The sequence below is a fragment of the Mus caroli genome, unplaced genomic scaffold (genome assembly GCF_978045245.1).
Source record: "Mus caroli unplaced genomic scaffold, Mus_caroli_1 scaffold_8, whole genome shotgun sequence".
NCBI lineage: Eukaryota > Metazoa > Chordata > Mammalia > Rodentia > Muridae > Mus > Mus caroli.
Window position 1 is genome coordinate 138017970 of NW_028227263.1, and position 21976 is coordinate 138039945.

The 21976-nt window shown below is 35.5% G+C and overlaps 1 protein-coding gene across 1 annotated transcript; it reads right to left on the bottom strand.

The window, feature by feature from the left end:
- Positions 1-265: 265 nt before the first annotated feature.
- On the bottom strand, positions 266-20537 carry LOC147003695 (vomeronasal type-2 receptor 116-like). Its single transcript, XM_085842315.1, has 6 exons — positions 20245-20537; positions 17141-17432; positions 14586-15398; positions 12757-12984; positions 6744-6867; positions 266-2801 (listed from the first exon to the last, which is right to left on the bottom strand). The coding sequence occupies exons 1-6, from the start codon at positions 20439-20441 to the stop codon at positions 1897-1899; spliced, it is 2559 nt and encodes an 852-aa protein (XP_085698441.1). The 5' UTR covers positions 20442-20537; the 3' UTR covers positions 266-1896.
- Positions 20538-21976: the final 1439 nt, after the last annotated feature.

A 21976-nucleotide genomic window follows, 5' to 3' on the forward strand; every position in this document is an offset into this window, starting at 1 on the left:
TTTTATGAGTTTTTATAAGACAGTATTGCCTATGCTAGCAACATTTTCTGACAGGATCCTGATATAACTGTCTCTGGTGAGGCTATGCCAGTGCCTGGCTAATCCAGAGGTGGATGCTCAGTCTCATCTATTATAAGGAACACAGGGCCCCCAAAGAAGGAGCTAGAGAAAGTACCCAAGAGCTGAAGGGGTCTGCAAACCTATATGAAGAACAACAATATGAACTAAGCAGGACCCCCCAGAGCTCATGTGTTTAGCTGCATATGTAGCAGAATATGAGCCACTCCACCATCATTGAGAGGACATGTCCTTGATCTTGTGACTATTATATGCCGCAGTAGAGGGGAATGCCAGGGTCTGGAAGCAGGAGTGGGTGGGTTGGGGAGCAGGGTGGTGAGAGTATATAGGGGATAGTATTTGAAATGTAAATGAAGAAAATATATAATAAAATAATAAAAAATAAAAAAGAATAAATTCGTGAAGAATTCCACTAAACTGTAGTTGAATATCAAATCTTTCTTTGCGATAATGCCATCTTCCATGAATTTTCAATGAGTAAAATGTGGATGTTAATGAAGAATGTGTTCCTTAAAGGGACATTGCTAGTGATCGTATTTCTATGAAGACTGACTTAGGGAAGTTATTGTTTTTGTTAATGCATTTTAGACCCATTTGGTTTCCCATTATATAATGAGAATTGATAAATGTGAAATAGTGCAGCTGCAAACACTCAGTTGTCTTATTGAAAATGTCGTTTTCTAGAAAGTAGCGTAATGGAAGCATCTGCCTCTCATTCTGTTTTCCAGAATTTTCTGAGTCCAGAAACTCAATCAAAACTGCACACAAAGGGCAATCTCTGAAAACAAAATAATAGGTTCAGGCTAATGACGGTAGTTTTACCTATCCCTTCCATGAGTACAATATAAATAACATGTTGAAATATCTTCATGCTTATTTCATTTTATTTTTTTTATTATTACTCAATTTTTTTTCACAGTCTAGTAGTTATCGCCCTCCTGGTCTGCCCCCTGACTTCGTCATCAAATATCTCCTTCCCCATTTCCAAGATGATACCCTACATCCACAATGCCCAGCCCATCCCAATCCCTGGTGACTTAAGTCTCTCTAGGGTTAGGTGTTTCTCTCCCACTGATGCTAGCCAGGCAGACTTATGCTGCATATATATTGGGGGCTTCACATCAGCTAGTGTATGATCTCTGGTTAGAGGTTCAATGTCTGAGAGATCTTGCTTGTCCAGGTTTGTTGAGAATGCTGGTCTTTCTAAGGCTCACCCTTCTCCTCAGCTTCTTACAACTATTCCCAATTCATCCAGAGTCCCTGGGCTTCTGATCATTGTTGGATATAATATATTTGTATTTGACAGCAGAAAAGGAACATTTCCTCCTTAGACTATTGGCCAATAGCTTGAAGAACATATGAAAAAAAGGCAGTATTTTGTTATGTGTGTGCTCTTACTGGAAATGAGAAAATATGTTCTGATTTCATCTTTGCTGATTATTTAGTTAGTCTGTGTTTCTGATTGATTATTTGATTTGGTAGATGGTTTCTATGTGTAACCGTGTCTGTCCTAGATCTCATTTTTCTGCACAAAGTGATGGATTCAATGGCCTTATCAACATTTTTTGGACATTACTAGAGGGAAATCTCCATGAAAGCAAAATGAAAAATGAAATTGAAATAGAGAGTTTAGTTCTGTGAGAATAAATGAAGCAAGTGAATGGGTGCAACATTTTATGGACTCAGTAGATGTGATACTTCCTTATATCACTAGAGCAACCAGTGAGAGTGATTCTAAAACTAGGCAAATGCACTATAACCCAATATTTGGTGGGTATGTACCAAATTTACATTTGACAGAATTCCTGAAATATTTGTTTAGAAATATGATTTTTCCCTGATCTTTTGGGTAGAATTTCTCTCTGGTCGCATTAAAATTATATATATCTTGGGTACAAAAATACATCCAAGCATTCCTGCACTGGATGCCAAGATGGAGAAGATCTCCACAGCAACCATGACCTTGCCCTTGGTGCTATGATAGACAGGGAGGAAAGTGACCCAGACACTGAAGAACACTAGCATGCTGAAGGTCAAGAACTTGGCTTCATTGAATGTGTCAGGCAGATTCTTGGCCAAGAAAGCCACAGAGAAGCTTCCAAGTGCCAGGCAGGCCAAATATCCCAGGATACAGTAGAATGCAGTTACTGAGCCCTTGTTGCAAACAATGATGATGTGGCCATGGAGAGTGTGTTCATCAATATCAACAAAGGGAGGAGAAACTGCTAGCCAGATTGCACACAGAACACATTGGAGTAGGGTACATATGGGAATAATGTAGTTGGGTGTCCCTGATACCAGGAAGTTTCTCAATCTTCTTGCTGGGTCTGTGACTTTGAAAGCCAGAACCACAGTGACTGTTTTGGCCAGAACTGTGGAAACAGCCACAGTGAATACAATTCCAAATGTGATTTGCTGTAAGACACAGATGGCTCTGTTTGGAAGGCCAATGAAGAAAAAGGAGCACAGAAAACAGAACATGAGTGACATAAGTAATATGTAGCTGAGGCTTCTGTTATTGGCCTTCACAATAGGAGTGTCATGGTGCTTCACAAAGACACAAAGTACCACAGCTGTGAATGCAGAGAAACAGAAGGCCATTAAGGCAAGTGCCATCCCCAAGGGATCTTCATAGCTTAGAAATGTGACTCCTTTCTGAATACATTTTTTCTGTTCTGTGTTGGCATAGTGGTATTGTGGACAATTCACACATTGATCCATATCTGAATTCCAAAGGAAAGCTTAGTTAGGTCTGCCTTAGAAATTTTTTGTCAAGGTATTTCAAGTAAGGGTAATGAATGAAACCTTGCAATGCTGCCTTTGATACTGAGAATGTAATGTGAAGGATATTGCTGCTGAGCATTGATTTCAATTTGTAATGTTCATAAAGATTTAAAAGAAATAAAACCAAGCAATTTTTTCTTTGTCTACTTAACTTGATTGTATCATTTATGATGTTATTAGAAAGGGGTTTGTGGGGTGTGGGGGGGGTGAGAGGGGAACCAATCCCTGAGGACCAGCAACAAGAATATTAGCAGGCAACCTCACGTAATAGGAGGGTGGGTGGACCCACCAAAATGCACCAGAGACTTGGGACGTCAGAGACCCTAGATGAAATGTACTAAAGTAGATAGAGAAAACGTATAGAGCCCACCTCCAGTGGGAAGACAGGATATCAAGTGAGTGATGGGGTTCCCATCCCATAGTCACATCTCTAACACATAATTATTCCTGTCTGAATGCAGGGATGAAATGGAGAGGAGCCTGAGGAAAAGAATTTCCAATGACAGGGCCAAAGTGTGATCTAGGTCAAGAGGAGGTCCTATGGCCTCACATTTTACTGAGGCTCTGGAGCTCTCACAAAAAGGATCTATCATGACTGCCCTCCTAAATAAAGTTATTTGCACCCAACCAATGGACAGGAGCAACTAACCCCTGAATTAGGTAAGACTGGAAGTAGTTGATGAGTAAGGTGATCTTGTAGGCAGACCAGCAGTTTCAATTAATCTTGACCCCAGAAATCTCTCAAATAATGTACCACCAAACAGACACAGTACACCAACTGATATGGTTCCCTCAATATAGTAAAGGACTTCTGTGTCAGTGTTCATTCAGAGAACATGCAGCTAACCCTCAAAGACTGAAGGTTCCAGGGAGTTTAGAGGTCAGGTATTGTGGGGCATTGGTCTATGCACAGACAGGCTCGTCTCCAGTCAAACTGAGATGCTGAACCCTTGGACTCGGTGGTCCTAATTTACCTACATAGGAGGGAAGGAGTTCTCTCATGGTCCTGGAACTCTGGATCCTGCCTAAGTTACCTTCCACTACAGCTCCCACAAGAGAAACAAGGCTAGAAGTCATGTAGGCAATATCCCATGCTTTTGACCTTCACGGTAAACTCCTCCCCAGTTACCTAGCAACAGAAAAGATAGCATATTTTAAAAGAGGCTGATTGGCCACTTCTTGCCCTCTCTCTCTCTCTCACTCCTTTGTTCTCTTGCTCTTACTCTCCTCTCACTCTCTCCCTTTTACTTTCTCTTTTTTTCTAGTCCCCCCCTCTCTTTCTTGTTTCTTGTTTCTCTTGGCCTTTCTACAATAAAGCTCTAAAAGCATAGACTGTCTCTGATTATGAAGGCTGTGCTCACTCTTGCCAGTGTGGGAACCTGTCTTCTCTCTTCCCTCTATCCCATAACCTCTGGGCTACAGGGTGTTGCCCCATGGCCCCCAGGTTGGGCTGCCCTTGTCCATCCCCTGTTGAGAGAGTCAGAGGCTTAGATGCCCATGCAGAGCTGAATGGAAAGTGTCTGGCAGCCCCCCCATGTCTGTCTGTCCAGGGCATAATTGGACCTCTAGGGGAAATGGGTCTACACTCCCCTCTCTTTTCCCAGGCTCCCTTTTAATTCCTATAAGGTGGTGTGGGGGATGGGGGTTCAACGTGAAGACAGGATGGGTTGAGGAGAAGGTGTGGGATGTGGAGTATTCAATCGGTCTATGGGGGGATGGGGAATGGAATATAAAATGTAAAAAATAAATAAAAAATAATGTTATCTGAAAGCAAAGATTTCCTAAGCCATTTTTTTTTTTGGTTCTATGTTAACATCAAGTAGATTATTTAACTCAGAGAAGATACATTCATAAACCACAATGTGGTTGGGTATATTTTATAAATACAAAACTCTATACTCTCTTGTTTTGAGATCACTGAATATTTTATGAATTCCTTCCCTATGACACATTGAGACTCTGACTTCTACTGGGAAAAGATGTGTAATAGCTACTGGAGAATTTACTAGCTCAAACTTGTTGACACAGAAACAACACAAAATTGAACAGGTAGGCAGTATATATGTAAATCCTTATATGTGTGAATTCATGTGAAGGTAGGTATTGCATTATTGTATTTAAGTGATTCCTGTCATGTCATAGGAACAGGGTGGAATATGAGAGGAAATATAATGTTTATGTTTGAATAGTAGAAAATATTAATGAAATAAGCCCTAAGATGTTTCCTTATCTGGCAATAATTAATCAAAAGTTCTGGTTATTGTTCATGAGGTGCACTAATTTTTGCACTGAAGAAAAAATACCTCTGTAGATACTTTGTACTGAAAGATCCTTCACCTTGATTTCTTCTTCATATGGAAAGCTGAGCACTTTAATCCTTGCCTCACCTCCATTCTTATGAGAATCAAGGATGAAATCAGTGTTGAGAAACAGAATGAGCCAAATAACAGAGGAATCCTCTGGTAAGGGTGGTAACCCAGGTGGTTTTTGTTAAGCAATTATACTCCATTCTAAAATTGTAATCCCCAACATGGTAACAACATGAACAGTGATTATAATTGCACTTAATTTCCAAGTCATTTCAGAGAATGTTGATGTGCTTCCTTGGTTTTCAGAATTCTTATCTACAACAATGCATTTGTGGACAGATATTATTTGATAAGTTGCCTAAGAGCCTAAGAAGTTGGATTAGATATAAATAGAATATGTTGCTCTACCAGAGAATCTGAGTTCAGATCCCAGTACCCATGACAGATATCTCACAAGTAAATATAAATTTAATGACAGCATTATTATTTGCTCATATGTACACCTGTATATGTGTTATCCACTCCACACACTTAAGCAACTAATGCAATAAAATATTTTATGGATTTTTGTATTTAATTTTGATGTACGTATTAATTTCATCTACGTCTAAAACAATTTCATATACTTTAAATTTGTTTTCAAGCACAGTATATGTTAAAATATATGACTTCAAAAGACAACTTAGTAGATTGCTTGGTTTTACTCCATGCATCATGGGAATAAACTCAAACTGTAAGCCTTAGCAGCAAATGATTTAACTGTTTAAGTGTCTCACAGGCATAATATGTCTTTTAAGAATTTTAATTCATTATGTAGAAGAAAAGACAAAATATTTGAAAAGGTAACCATAAACTTATTGCATTTTGCAACCCTAAAAATTATCTTCACAATGGGTGTAAAATGTAATATACTGAATATGAATCTCATGGTTTATTCCAATTCATAGGTCAACTCTTATCCCCTACATCCTGGATTCTTACTACATCTGGTTTTGAACATGGCCCTCTTAATATCGCATACTTAGCATTTTTTCATAAATTTGCAAATACTTTTGTCTTCTATATTAATCTTACAGAGAACATGGATTTTTCACCTAGTAGTCTCATGATCTCATCCAGTAGATTAAATATAATATTCAGTTCTTCATGGGCTCTTATATGTACATGGTGTGCACAATCATATTTAGGATAGATCGATTCATGAAATATGACTAAATCAATACTAACAAAATTTGTTACTAAAATCTAAATGTACATGTAGTTTTATAATAGATTATCTGTTTGGAAAATCTTGTGCAGTATTCCTGCAAATTGCAGTTATATTTTCTAAAGTATTTTCTTTGTGAAATATAATCTACCATGAATTTTCAATGAGTCAATATGTGGGTCAAGGCACCAGGCATGTTTGTTTGCTTTTGCAAGATTTTGTTAAGGATTTTTGTATCTACAAGTAGTAAATTTGATAAGTAATATACTTTATATCTGCAGTTGCCTTTTAGCTGAATTCAATATTCCAGGGTGATGCAAGAGAAATACTTATTTTCAGGATTTATCAGAGTAGCAAACACTCACTTGTCTCATTAGAAATTTCATTTTCAGGGCAGGGGCTGCAAACAAAACAGCAGGCTGCCATTCCCTCCTTCCATAATCTTCTGAATCCAGGACTACAATCTGCACTGCACACAGAGGATGGCATCTGAGAAAATTAGACACATACTGATAATTAGTTTTAGAAGGTTCTTTTATGTTTTAGATTAGCACTTTAAGATTTCAATAAGCTCATTTTATTCACACAATCTGGTTGACATATATTTGTTTGTTTGTTTTTGTGTTTTGAGGCAGGGTTTCTCTGTGTACCCTGGCTTTCCTGGAACTCACTTTGTAGACCAAGCTGGCCTCAAACTCCGAAATCCACCTGCTTCTGCGTCCCAAATGCTGGGATTAAATATGTGTGTGACCACCGCCAGGCCCCTGATTGACATTTTACAATGTTCACTATTTAATGGCCAGAAATGAATATTGGAAATGCATTGAAGAAACGTTGAATAGTATCTGAGAGTCTAGTAATTTAGGAAAAAGAGCTGATATTGAGATGTATGTGAAAACTACAGAAGTTGCAACCTGATGTTTTTTAGTTAATTATTTTCAACTTAGTATTAAGTCCTATGGACAGAGGAAACTTAATTGAAATGTTCTCTAAGCCCACACTAGCCTGTCCTCATATCTTTGAAGCATTTTCTTCTGTGGTAATTGATATAAGAATGCCCATCTTACTGTGGGCAGTTGAGCCAGTAAGTAGTGTTCTTTTAAGATCTCTTGGAAGAAAAAAACAGCCTAAAGTAATGTTGGTAGTTTTTTCCATTAATGGGAGAATCAGAAAAATGTTTTGGGAAACTGATATTAAAAGATTTTGCCTTACCTTACAATAAAGAAAAAAAATCAATTCTTTAGTTCCAGTTGCCTGAAATCCACACTTGTCTTTCTATAGCTATAAGCCATATGTCAAATCACACCTTCCTCCCCACTTTCCTTATAATCAAAGTTTAATGAAAGCAACACAGAGCAAGTGTGTATTTGAAGAAATTTGAAATAGAAAAAAAAATATGTCCTTAAGTTACAGATAACAAATATGACCTCAAATAAATTACTTTTGCAAAGTATGAGAAATTGTATATAAAAATCGAGGAGTATGCAGACACTGGTTTAATATGGTTGGAGATGATAAATTATTCTGTAGCGACCTTGCATATGGACTATTCCATGATGTCAAAATGCCCTACAGTGGCTTCAAATATTGGGAAAAGCTGGATAAATATTATATTGTTTAAAGTTAATTGACGATTTGAAGTATTCTTTCTATATTTTTGATATTGTTGAAAACTGTCTTACACTTTCCCATCAAAGATCAGAGTATATTTCTCCTGCCCATCATTTTCTTTTTCTTTCTTTCTTTTTTCTTTCTTTCTTTCTTTCTTTCTTTCTTTCTTTCTTTCTTTCTTTCTTTCTTTCTTTCTTTCTTTCTTTCTTTCTTTCCTTATTTCTTTCTTTCTTTCTTTCTTTCTTTCTTTCTTTCTTCCTTTCTTTTTTCTCTAATATTTTCTTTCTTTCTCTCTTCCCTTCTCTTCCCTTCCCTTCCCTTCCCTTCCCTTCCCTTCCCTTCCCTTCCCTTCCCTTCCCTTCCCTTCCCTTCCCTTCCCTTCCCTTCTTCCCTTCCCTTCCCTTCCCTTCCCTCCCTCCCTCTCTCTCTCTCTCTCTCTTTCTTTCTTTCTTTCTTTCTTTCTTTCTTTCTTTCTTTCTTTTTTCCTTCCTTCCTCCCTTCCTTTTCTTCCTTCCTTTCCTTCCTTCCTTCCTTCTTTCTTTCTTTCTTTCTTTCTTTCTTTCTTTCTTTCTTTTTTGTTTTTGTTTTTTGTTTGTTTGTTTTTCGAGACAGGGTTTCTCTGTATAGCCCTGGCTGTCCTGAAACTCACTTTGTAGACCAGGCTGGTCTCGAACTCAGAAATCTGCCTGCCCCTGCCTCCCTAGTGGTGGGATTATAGGCGAGTACCACCATGTCTGGCCCCCATCATTTTCTTTAACTGTATATTAATCCTTTGTTATATATGAAGACTATTTTGAGTTAGAGTATGGAAAGTGTGCATACTTTTGTATTTATGATAATTTATTTTAAGGTAGTGTCTCCATATCACACATGGCTGTTTTGGACTCACAATATAGGGTAGACTGGGACGAAACAGACATAGATATTCAGATTTTGTCTCTAAAGTGCTTGGATGAAAACATGAATCACAAAAACAACCTGATATTATTTCTGATTTTCATAGATAAATTTTTCTCCGCATGTATTATAGTATTGTAAATAGTTTTGTGAAAGAAAATGTTGCAATATCAATATAGGTTCCTTCTGTTCTATCACTATTTTTGTTTCTTTATCTATGAATTAATGTTGGAGTTGGCTAAGAGCCATTTCTGAAGATTTTTTTGGAAAATAATATAATTCTATATTTTGTCATGTATTGCATTTAATGGAACAGCATATATTGAAGTATGCTTGCATCCCTGAAATAAATTCTCCCTTAGAGGAAGAAAAGAGGGGGAGGGGAAAAATAGGAGAAGAATCAGGTATGGTAGAAAATGGAAGATGTGTACAGAGGTCAGGAGGTTGAACAGAGGAGTATAGCAATCAGGGATGGAGTTCTTTGGGTAGCAACCAAAAAGTCCCAGATTCCAGGAAATCAAGAGCATCCCAGGAACCCACAGGGATGACATTAGCCGAAATATCCCAGAATTGGGAGGAAGAGTCTATGGATACCATATCCAGAGGTTAGGCATGGCCCCGTAGTTGAGGAATAGGGCCACCCACACATCTACAAAATTTTAAACCAGAATTGTTCCTGTCTAATGGAAATGATGGGGCAAAGAGTAGAGCAGAGACAGAAGGAAAAGACACACAGAGAATACCCCACCTGGAGATACATCCCAAATGCAGTCACCACACCCAGACACTATTGTGGATGGCAAGAAGTGTTTACAAACCGTAAATACAGCTATCTGATACAGCTATCTCCTGAGAGGCTCTGCCAGATCCTGACCAATACAGATATGGATGCTCACAGTCAACCACTGAACTGAGTACAGGGACCCCAGTGGAGGTGTTAGGGGAAGAACTGAAGGAGTTAAAGTTTCCTATCTGGCATCAATGGGAGGGGAGTCCTTTGGTTCTGTGAAGGCTTGATGCCCCAGTGTAGAAGAATGCTTAGGTGCTGAGGAAGGAGTGGGTAGGTGGTTGAGAGAGTACCCTCATAGAAGAAGGATAAGGGGGGGGATGGTATAATGGGTTTGCGGAAGGGAAACAGGGTAAAGGAGTAACATGTGAAATGTAAATAAATGAAATCTCCAATTTAAAAAAATGGAAAAAAAAGGCACAAATAGCAAAATCACAATTAAAATGGGAGTATAATTCATGGATAGCTTCTAGCCTAACACATACTAGGTTCAATCTTCAACTCTAAGAATGTAATAAACAACAGTAAAATAAGAGCAGTGTTTTGTTGTTGTTGTTGTTGTTAAGGCTTTATATATATATTACTTTTATTAAACCAAAGGCAGCTGGGCAGTGGTGGTACACACCTTTATTCACAGCACTTGGGAGGAAGAGGCAGGCAGATTACTTATTTTGAGGCCATCATGGTCTACAGAATTTGTTCCATGACAGTCTGATAATAAAACGAGTTTTTGTTTTCTTTTGTTTTGTTTTGATTTTTTTTTTTTGTTTTTGATTTTTTTTTTTTTGGCTTTAGTCTCTTTTATACCAGTTGAATGTTAGGTATATGATTGCAAATTTTTCCCATAAAAACCCTACTACATATCAGGCCCTATTGAAGGCACTAAGGTAAAAATAATAAAGTTTTGTGTATATATATATATATATATATATATATATATATATAATATAAACTTGCTATTTACTTCTGTTTCTTCGTATAAAATATTAAAGTATACTGCGATAAATGATACTTATATTTTCATGCAGTGTGCCACATAGATACATATGAGGGTTATCTAAAACTCATTTATTGTATTGTGGTGATTCCTAAATATTTTATAAGTAGCACAGCTCCAAAAATAACAATTTTCAGAGTGAATGATAAAGAGTTGACAAAAATCCTAAGTAGAAAAAAGAATGAGCAAGCCAGGAATATCAGCAGTTGTGGAGGTGTATTAACTTTGAGTAGTTTGCAAGCAAAACTGAGAATTGGACTCATCCCACAAACCTCAAGAAATTCTGTCTACAATAGAAGGAATAGTCAAGTGGAAGCAATGAGTTGGTCTTATTTTGGCTCAAATATCAACGTGATTGTATTTTCACAGTTTTGCTTTCAAGTCCTGAGTACATTCAGTTTATATAAGATTAATTTCCAGGTAGGGGAACAGGGCATTTGTGAGTCACAAAAATTTTCCTACTGACCATTGTATTTGGTAATTATTTTATGATTAATCAGTCATAAAAGAAAATACCAACAGTGTTTGACTACCAGATTCTTGTGTTTTGGCTGGCTTCGAAAAGGACAGTCTATTTCAGGGTGTTAATGTAGAATTCCCATTGACATATAACATCACTTTGTCCAAGTAATTCCTTTTGCAATTTAACATTAATAGTTTATAGGCGCTTCTTCTTATGTTTTTTCACATGCAAATGTGGAATAAATGATCTGAATCAGTAGTTCCAGATGTTCTGATTATCGAATTGACAGTTTGAAATATATTTTCAAAAATAAAGTATTCTTAGTTCTAAACTGGGAATAGGATTTCGTGGTCTTTTCACCTAGTTCAATTTCATATGTTTAGTTACTGTAATGTGTTATGAAAATTTTGTTCTATTATGATGGCTAAGATTTGTTTAATCCTGTTTTATTTTATTATTCTCCCATAGAATCCTGTCATTTTCTAATTAGTGACATAAAGTGGATCTGATGAAAAGGGAAAGAAATAGGAATATTAACTATGATATATTTGCCAGTAGAACTGACAATTGTTCACATCCAAATGGAAACTGTAATTAGGATATATTATGTGAGAATAATTTATTTTCAATAAATAAAATAATCAAAATTAAAAAAAAATCTCCCTGTTCTCAGAGAATGATCTTTCTGTTGTGTGTTTTGTTCTTTTGGTAGGGGTTTTGTCAAGAATTTTTCCACACATATCCATCAAATGTATTGTTCTTGCATGACCTTTTTTCCCTATTATTAAACATTATACTATTTTCCTCCATTTTTTAATAAAGAAAAGTTCCCCTCTTGTATATGAATGTGTCTTACTACCCTCTGCAGGCAACTTAGGAATGTCTTAAAAAATAAACCAGTTTTGTTGTCTTTGAATTCATTTAGAGAATGTTAACAAAAAAGTTCAATTATAACTGAAAATTATTTGTCTGGTTGCTGTTATTGCTGTACTTGAGGTGTGTTAATAGACATTATTTTTTTCTTTTGATCCAGTGATGTCTATATGTTCCTTTGACCTTCTGGTCATCTTATGTAAAAGAGTGAATGGATTCTTCAAATTTACTAAAAAGTGATGTTTCTATGAATATGATTTTCTGTAATTGTGTTCATTAGTGAATGTGGTGAATGTCATTTTATTATATGGTAAATATTTTTGGGTATAATGACAAGGGTTAGCAATTATTACTATTGGTGTTTCATACGTGTAACATTAGCCTCTTTCATATCAGTACCTGTTCCAGAAATTTAAGGTAAGGGCGGAGATTACTGTTTCATTAGCACAATTATGGGAAGAAAATGTTGTTTAATTTAAAGGAAAGAATATCAAACAGTGGTGAAGAACAGTTTTTTTTAATTTATTAAATTTCAAAAAATGGTTCTGATATGACAAAGGTACATGTTATGCATGTTTGAAATCTTCAAATAATTGGTAAAAATGTGAAAAATGAGAAAAAGAAATATTATACAGGAGACTAGAAATTGGTTCCTTATGTGATTAAATTGTTCATTTCAATATTTTGCCATGTATTCATCTGACACTGTTTACTGCTCTGTATTATAAACCAGTAAGCTAGCACACTTACCTTTCTTCTTCCTGTGGCCAACTCAATCATATCTACGTAAAAGTGAAAGTGTTGACCATGTGGTAAATAAGGGCTGAACTTTCCTAACTTCATCTTAATCCCAAAGTGTTGTGAGAGATTCCCAAAGTGAATAATGTCATATTCATCCTGCATTATTACTCTTTGCTTCATAAACACTTTGTCCCCAAGAGGATTAGTGAAGTAGGTCCTTCTTAGAAAGGAGTTCACCTAAAATACAAGCATTGCACTATAATGTATATATCATTCCTTCAAGTCATAAAATTCATTCTGATTTCATAGCAAAGACAAATATATTTAAAGAAAGAAAGAAAGAGAGGAATCACAACAAATGCAATTCCATAAATGAAATTATCACAATATTATAATAATTTCAGTTTTCTCAGCGAAGAATACCAAACACAAACAGAGAAAAATGCAGATCCAAGCACAGGTATGCAACACACACACCAAACACACACACAAATATACACACAGACACCGAGAGAGGCTCACATCTATTCCAAGTCACACAAATTTTACAGCTATACACTTATTTACAAACAAATATACGTACATGTTGACACACATATGTAAATATTCAGGGACATAAATGACAATAATATCCACTCAAATAAAAACAGAGATATGAAATCACACAAAATAATACTCTGGCTCACATACAACCACACACACAGACATACAGACACACACACACAGAGAAAGAAAGAGAGAAAGAAAGAGAGAGAGAGAGAGAGAGAGAGAGAGAGAGGGAGAGGGACAGGGAGAGGGACAGGGAGAGGGACAGGGAGAGGGACAGGGAGAGGGAGAGGGAGAGGGACAGGGACAGGGACAGGGACAGGGACAGGGACAGGGACAGGGACAGGGACAGGGACAGGGACAGGGACAGGGAGAGGGAGAGGTAGACTGACAGCAAAACACGGGTAGAGGTATAAATATTTAAGGACCAGCCATGAACTATGTTGACATACAGAGATTTTTCTACTCACACCTAAAGATAAAAATATAGCCAAAGGCCTTGCCAAGTACAAATAAATAGGCAGACACATACTTAGTAAAGCAGGTACAAATACATATAAGTACTTATAAACACTTACAAAATACATACATTGTACACAATGAAACATCCTCTGACAAAACACCAATGAAACACACACAAATATATAAATAAACACTTATAGAAAGAAATTCCTACATAGAAAAAAATGTTGCTCACTTCCACTTTCAAACAGAGAGATAAACATATATGTTGAAAGTAACACAGAAATAAACGCAGATACACAGAAAGAGTAGAAAATATACATATACTAATTGAGAAGCATAAATTCACACATATAAACACATTTCTACAGACAGAAATGAATACCAACACTATTTCTTATTTAGTTACTCTCAGAAAACCCAGAATGTACTCCAGAGTCCACACTCTTGACATAATCACAGGATTACACTAATGAAAGTAATTCCTACAAATGATTTCCATATAATTGACAAATATAAATAAAAACTCATCTTCTAATCATGGAGAAAATTAATGAGGAAAGACTGTTTATTTCCAATATTGGAAGGGGCATGCTAATCAATATTTGGGTGCTCTGTATAAAACCACATATTTTCAGTGCTAATCTGTGAATTCTTTTTCCAATCACATACATAACAATCTATAGATTTGCTTTTGTTAAGGTAAAATGTTTGGAAAACTATCTATTTTGGAAAATATTTCTTATTTCTTTAAGTCTGGGCATCTGAAAGACTCTAAACTACTATGCAAGTGAAGACACCAAACATCCTCCAATAGAAGAAACTTTTACCTTCAAGCAGTGAGAACTGGCTCCTTTTACATTATCTATTGCATGATTATCAGCCTGTTGCAGATTCATCTCGTGGAGGGCATGGGCTATGGCATGCACAGCATTGTATATGTTATGACTATTCTCACTAAAGGTCATGTCAAACTTCTCTTCCATTAGCCAATCAAATGAGGCATCAGATGAATTGTTCTTCAGTATTTTACAGTTAGATGCTGAGTCTTCGTAGTTAAAATATTTCCACTCTGGCATTACTAGATATAAATCTGTGTTTCTGAGATGGAACCATGTCTGTACAAAATTTTTAAAGCCAGAAATCTCACCATGGTGCGGTAGAAAAGTAAGTGATCCATAGAATATGCAATGACTTATGTCTGTCTTCCTGGCAGGGAAATTCCATTGTTTTGTGGTGATCCATATTCTCTGTAAAATGGGAGGGTCCCACATTCTGAAGATCAAATCAATGAAATTGTATGTTTCTCCATAAATGATAATAACATTTGTGGATGACATCGAAATTTGTTTGTAGTACATTTCAGTTTTTTGTGGAAATGAAACTACATCAACAGGGATCATTTTCACAAAGGCAAAGCAAATTTCCTTGTGTTCACTCTGTTTCTTCAACTCTAAAAGAAATTGGTTTCCTTGATCGTCATCTGGGATGACAAGGCCAATCCAGTTCCAGCTAAAGTAAATTATGAAGGAGACAATTGCCAATGCTAGAGATGTGTCCTTTGGGGCCATCTGATAGAGATAGGGATATTGTTCATCATCACTGAAGATGGAGTGGAAAGGACCATAGGTAAGCTGAAGGATCTACAGCACAAAGAGCAGCATGAGGTGTGGTGCATGTGAAAACACTTGTAATCACACTTACCTGCAAACAGTTGATTATCTGTGACTTTTTCTCTTATCTCTAATTCAAATTATCAAAAGTGGAAGCCTGGCACATCCACTTCTAATGGGAATAGCAAGCATAGCTGTTTCACAAAGAAGTAACAAATGTATTCACATGATATAATGACTGCCTTTCTGTCTTTCAGTTTTAGTCTTTGATATCTGTGTTTCAAATGTTTGAAGGGATTTTTATACTTTTACAATTTGGGGATATTTGAGTAATAGTTTTAAAAAACACTTTTATGCCATAATCCATAAATTCTTCTAAGATTGAAGAGAATAATCCTGTACACAATACTGATATAGCATTTGGAAGAGATATTCTTATATTGCCCTACTTGACATTAATATTGTACACTAGAGGTTGTGACTCACAGAAAGCTGCCAGAGATCTCCTTTTTAAGTTTTGTTATGAATTACTCTGGCAATGTCTGCATCTGTGCCTCCTCAGGAAACAGACAATAAGATCAAAGCATTTGTAAAATTATAAACTAGATTTTGCAGCCTAAAATTATTAGCAGCAGATTGGATTAGAAAAACTCTTCTTACTATATACCCAGGTACTTCTGGTGCAAAAAAATTGGGATTCATAAGTTGTACATCTTGAGGAAAATGTATAGAAATGAAGTTAGATTGAATGGTATTTTGTACTCCTTAAAAAGTGTCTCATAATGAAGCAAAAACCTTCATGTGGAAAAATATGGAAGAATGAGGTATTTGAACCCCATAACTCCTCTCTCTTAGAAAAGTTTACTTGTCAAGTTCTAATCTTGTATGTTATGATGTGGAAGCAAAAGAAAAAAAAAACAGGATAAAACATAGCAATAAATTCTACAGAGTATATAATAATATTATATACTGTTAATAATATACTAATATAAATTAATTACATTAATAATATAATATTATTAAAGAAAATGACATTACAGGTATAGCACTATTGGTGTGAAATTTTTGCCAGGGATCTAATGTCAATTTAAATTCTGTCTTTTAATAGTTGGTCATACACTCACAGGTAATCAAATGATTAACTCCCCAGACTGGATTGGAGCTTTTCATCCATTCTAGTACCACTGAAATGTCATGAGTTGCCTGATTAAGAATGGTATTTCATGCCTTTTCTAAATAAAAATACTCCAGATAGTTAAAAGTAAGGTTATAGAGAAAATGTTGGTAAAATTAATTTCTGTTCCATCACAGTTTATCTATGATGACTAAATTCATAACACCACCATAATTCTATTATTTCATAGATTACCAATGATAATATAATCTTATAACCAAGATAAAAATAAAACCTATCTGGGGACAGAAATAATATGTTCTATATTTTGGAACAGCATGAACACATTTCTGCTTGCTGAGATTGGTACAAATAATGAAACACCCTGACTGACAGTCAGTCAAGGTTGTAAGATACCTTCTACCACCATGCCAGACTCAATTCTCCATGGCCTCTTGTATTCTGTCTTACTGGTATCTTTCTATTTCTGGTGGTAGCCCTTAGCAGAAGGCCTAACATGTTTCTGAATAGTAAGTATCTTGGAACTACCTAGATTGATATTAGCATATGTCCAACCACATCCATTAACTTTCTTAATAGCTATAAAAGTCCCCCAAAGAAACATGATGTTAAGAATTCCTGGCCAATGTTAACTCACACGTGGAGATAAGAAGCTGTTCATGTACTTCCAGAAACTTAAAGATACCTCCCAATTGGGTCCTGTAAGCAGAAAGGAACACATAGTCTCTTCATTACAGAAATAATTAGGGATAGGGCTTTCTTTTTTTTTACGAAATAAATATGGTGTAGGTATTACAGTTTTTCCATCACAATGGCCCAAAGTGTATCTTATAATCAAAGACATATTTGGTAAAAGATCAGGATTTCTGTTGATTTCATCCATTGCAAACACCAATGCCAAAGCATATTTGTGGTTTTTAGTCGTGTTTCTGTAAAAGAGTACAGAGTTTATTATGGACAGATGATTATACATGCACATTTGTATTCAATAGAAGCACTACGCTATACTGGAAGTTTCTGAATCTGACATCTAAAGACGGGAACAAATGGCTTTTGTTATAAGATTGGATTGACACATGGACCTAGAAAATAGAAAGCACTTTAAAAGTTCATGACATTGTTGGTCCCATAAATGAGAGATGGTATTGACCTCATCCACACAGATAATTTCCATTTTTGTTTTTGAGTGCTTGATCAGAAGGTAAAGAGAAAACCACAGATATTGACAAAACAGTAATTCTGATCATGTCTTAATTTTGAAATTATTAAGCAATAAATAAATTTATTAGAGCCACTGAGTTCATGACATTTTCCTGTGAAATTAACTGAATTGGTTAAGGAAATGAAACCATAGCCAGGAGTGGTGTGACACGCCTTTAATCCCAGCACTTGGGATGCAGAAGCAGGTGGATTTCTGAGTTTGAGGCCAGCCTGGTCTACAAAGTAAGTTCTCGGACAGCCAGAGCTATACAGAGAAACCCTGTCTCAAAAAAAAAAAAAAAAAAAAGGAAAGAAAGAAAGAAAAGGAAAGGAAGAAAGAAAGAAATGAAACCATGATTTATCAATGCATAATGGTCTCTCGCTCTAGCAACATTTGATTCCTGTACTTATAATCTCTTACAATTAGGGGCCAAAATTCTTGACACATCCCTTCATATCTATCCTCATACTGTTAGTTTTTTCAATCTTTTATTGAAATAAAATCTTTTCTAAAGATTTATTTCTAATTAAATTCAAATATCAAACACAAATTTGGTAATTGATACATGTCAATATTTAAGTTTGTATGTATTTGAGCAAGGACTATTTAGGTTATAAGACTGCAATACATCCAAATGTTTTATAAGATACTTTCCTGTAGACTCTCCTCAATTCTAAAGCACAGGTATGCAGCAGTGGGAGGTGTTTAGTTCAGAGATTAAGGGCTTGTCCCACCACTGATGTATCATTCTCCTACTTCCTATTTAAAAAGGAATGTGATATATTCACTCTGGGTATTTTATTCATTATAAATAAATATCTAGGAAACATCTTTGACAACCTTTGTCATTACACTAAAACAGTATGAGTATCCTACTGAGAACTCAGAAAATAAGGAAATATCTGTGATATTTGTATATGCCAGTATTATATGCTTATAATATAGAAGAGATTTTTGTGTAAATTTATGGAATGTATTCATTGTTTATTTTTTAAATAAAAGTGGACCACTAGACCATGGGAATGGAATAATAAGATATTGGTTTTATGTTTTTGAAAAAAATGATATCTCCTGTTTTATCCTTGTCATTTCATGTGATTTTATCAATAAACACTATATGTAAACCTGCATATTTAATGATTAGAATGAAGTAAATATAATCAGTGTTTCACTAAAAAATTATACATCTATTGTGTTTTCATTCTATATCCTATAAAATAGGTCATTTTAGAATATTCTTTATTACCACACACACACACACACACATATACAAATCTCAATTAAAGTTTTCCTAATATACAAAATAAATTTGAGAGTAGACATTGTGCAATGCTCAAACTACTACCTATAACTGAAATTTAGGAAACATCAGTTACTTAAGATGTCTGTGTAGCCTAGTAGTCTAAAGGGCTGTGTTTTAAAACAATGATCAGCAATTCACAAAAATTGGTATTGATACCACGTTGTTAACCTGTGCACTAATATTTACTAAAAATATTGAAATAAGTCACACAACATTTAGATATTTTAAAAGGGTCAGAGATTAACCAACTCATACATGAATGGAGAAGACATTTTTCTTAAATATGACAAAAAAACTAATAGAAAGCTACTGTATCACTGTCCTCAAACGTTCCAACTATCCCACAATACAAATGTCACCCATGCCAGTAATAAGGGACATAAGCAGTCACTACTGTTATTGATAGCCTGCCTATTCAAAGCATGTAACCATATCATTGGATTCCATATTTTCCAAATATGGATTACTCTAAAAAGAGAGTGCCCAATTGAACTTTGCAATACATAAAAGCCAGTAATTGTACATAAATAGTGTGAAGTACTAAGCCGCAGTGCTTTTGGATTTTATCTTTTAAAACACTTTGATGTCTTGACCCCTAATGAGCTAAATATTCCTTGCTCATATACATACAAAAATATCCATCCAGGCATTCATATGAAGTAGGACTTTCTGAGTGTAAGTATCTTCTCTTTCCAAACCTGATGAAGTTTTAGAAGTCAATAAGTGACTACACGCCATGAATTTAAGACAGTAAGTTTGTATGTATGTAAAATTTTTGACAACTATATGTGCCATGAATATTACTGGCACCAGAATATGTTCTAGGAGCAACACACTTATGGAAGGACTGTCAGCACAATTTATGACCATTTATTTACATGCACTTGGAATAAAACATAATGAAATATTACAGGATCAATTTCAATAAGTCATTTCTACCTAGAGTGCAATATAAAATGTCAAAAGGCAGGGTTTATGTTAAAGATCAATGTAGATATTCCTTTATTCCAATGTTTCCAACGTTTAAATCAGAAGCCACCTGGAAGAAAACCAAAATCTCCACTGGATTAATTAAATGGAGAATATAGGATTAAATCTGTAAAAGAATTAAGGTTGTTTCTTGGAGTTCAGACTTAGCACCAGGAGAGAAGACTCAAGATGTTGCCTAATCTTCATCCTCAGAGCACTCAAGAAATATTTATGTTCTCATTTAAAGTTAAAATACAAATTTACTTACAGAACATTAAGAGTCTTTTTGAAATAATCTTTTTCAGTGGGTGTCTGAACTGCTGCCAGGATGAAAGCACAAGACATTCCCAAAGATTCATCCGTTATTTCATCCAAATTTATTCTCCAAAAGCACCTGGGATCAATGAAATTGGCCATTAGAACTGTAATATTAAGGAGGAAGAAGACTCCCATGAAAATGAACATATTTTTCCTGCCTTAAACCTGGGCAGTGTGGATTGTGAAGTGCCATGCATATCAGCACATCAGATTTCTACCACCTTTTATTTCTTTGAGCAAAGGAGATGTTAATTACATATTCATGATTCATTTTATTTTCAGGTTTCTCCTGAGCCCTGGAAGAAACTTAAATACTTTCTTCCCTGGGGCACAGCAACTGGTGTCCACAGCCCATGTAATAAACACATGTAGTTAAATACTTAGGAGGATAATTCATTCTAAGTCTCCATGATATCATTCATGTTTGCGAATCTGTGGAAGGAAGCCCCTGTGTTCAAATTTGGTCCTTGGAAAGTTTCAACAATCTGATTATGTGACCACACTTAGAAATGATGTCAGTGGATTGAATCAGATTCATAGTGACACATGCAGTACTAGCAAATCTGGAGCTACTGAGGACATAGAGGACACTGTATTATACAGTCCAAGTCATGCAGATGCAGTCTCATGTTTACAGTCACTGAGCTCCACAGACCATGTAGAGTGTGGACTATGTCACAGAAGTGATAGATAAGAATATCTAAACAAGACCTGTGCTTCCATTTATTTCCAATAAATGAAAAAGTCACCCTACCTCCTAAAAATTAATTAGTAATGTAAAAATCATGTTAATATTTGAATTCCAAACCATTATCTCCCTCCCATGAGCTCATTTTTTCCTTTCAACTTAATAGCTTAGGCTGACCCCTCTACTATATATATATATATATATATATATATATATATATATATATATATATATAGTTTTCCTACATTGTTTTTTGTCAGTTTACAATGAGGTAGTGGCAGTTAAGGAATCTTATTTAAAAATAGGTTTTAAATATCTTAGAAACAAATAGTGACTGTGACGGAACACTGTGGTTCAATTTGTAAACTTTCCCTATATATTCTTTCTACCCATGTATATTGGGTTGCAGTCTAGAGTCAACAGTGACAATCTGAGAGTTTACTGAATATTGTACACTCATGAACCTGTTTCATTGGATTTGGACTGGAAACAAACAGAGTTTATATAAGCAGTTCATCAGTTTGGGCGATGATATGCCCCATTTTATGTTTGAATGACAGAAACAACTTTAGTGTTTTGCATTGTATATTTCTGCATTATGTAAAAGTCACTGTTTTTCCTGTTTATGACTTCTGAATCTTTGATAAATTCAGAGTACAGAGAGTTGTATCTAGAGGAATGAATGAAAATGAAGCACTCTTTCATGAGAATACAGAGGAGGCCTGGGCATGGCGGTGCACACCTTTAATCCCAGCAGTCTGGAGGCAGAGGCAGGCAGGTCTCTGAGTTCAAGGCCAGCCTGGTCTACAAAGTGAGATCCAGGAGAGCCAAGGCTATACAGAGAAGCCCTGTCTTGAAAAACACAAAAACAACAACAACAACAACAACAACAACAACAAAAACAAACAACAACAAAAAAAGCAAAAACAAAAACAAAACAAAACAAAAAAACAAAAAAAAAGAGGAAATTTCTTTTCCAAGTGTGCAAATGAAA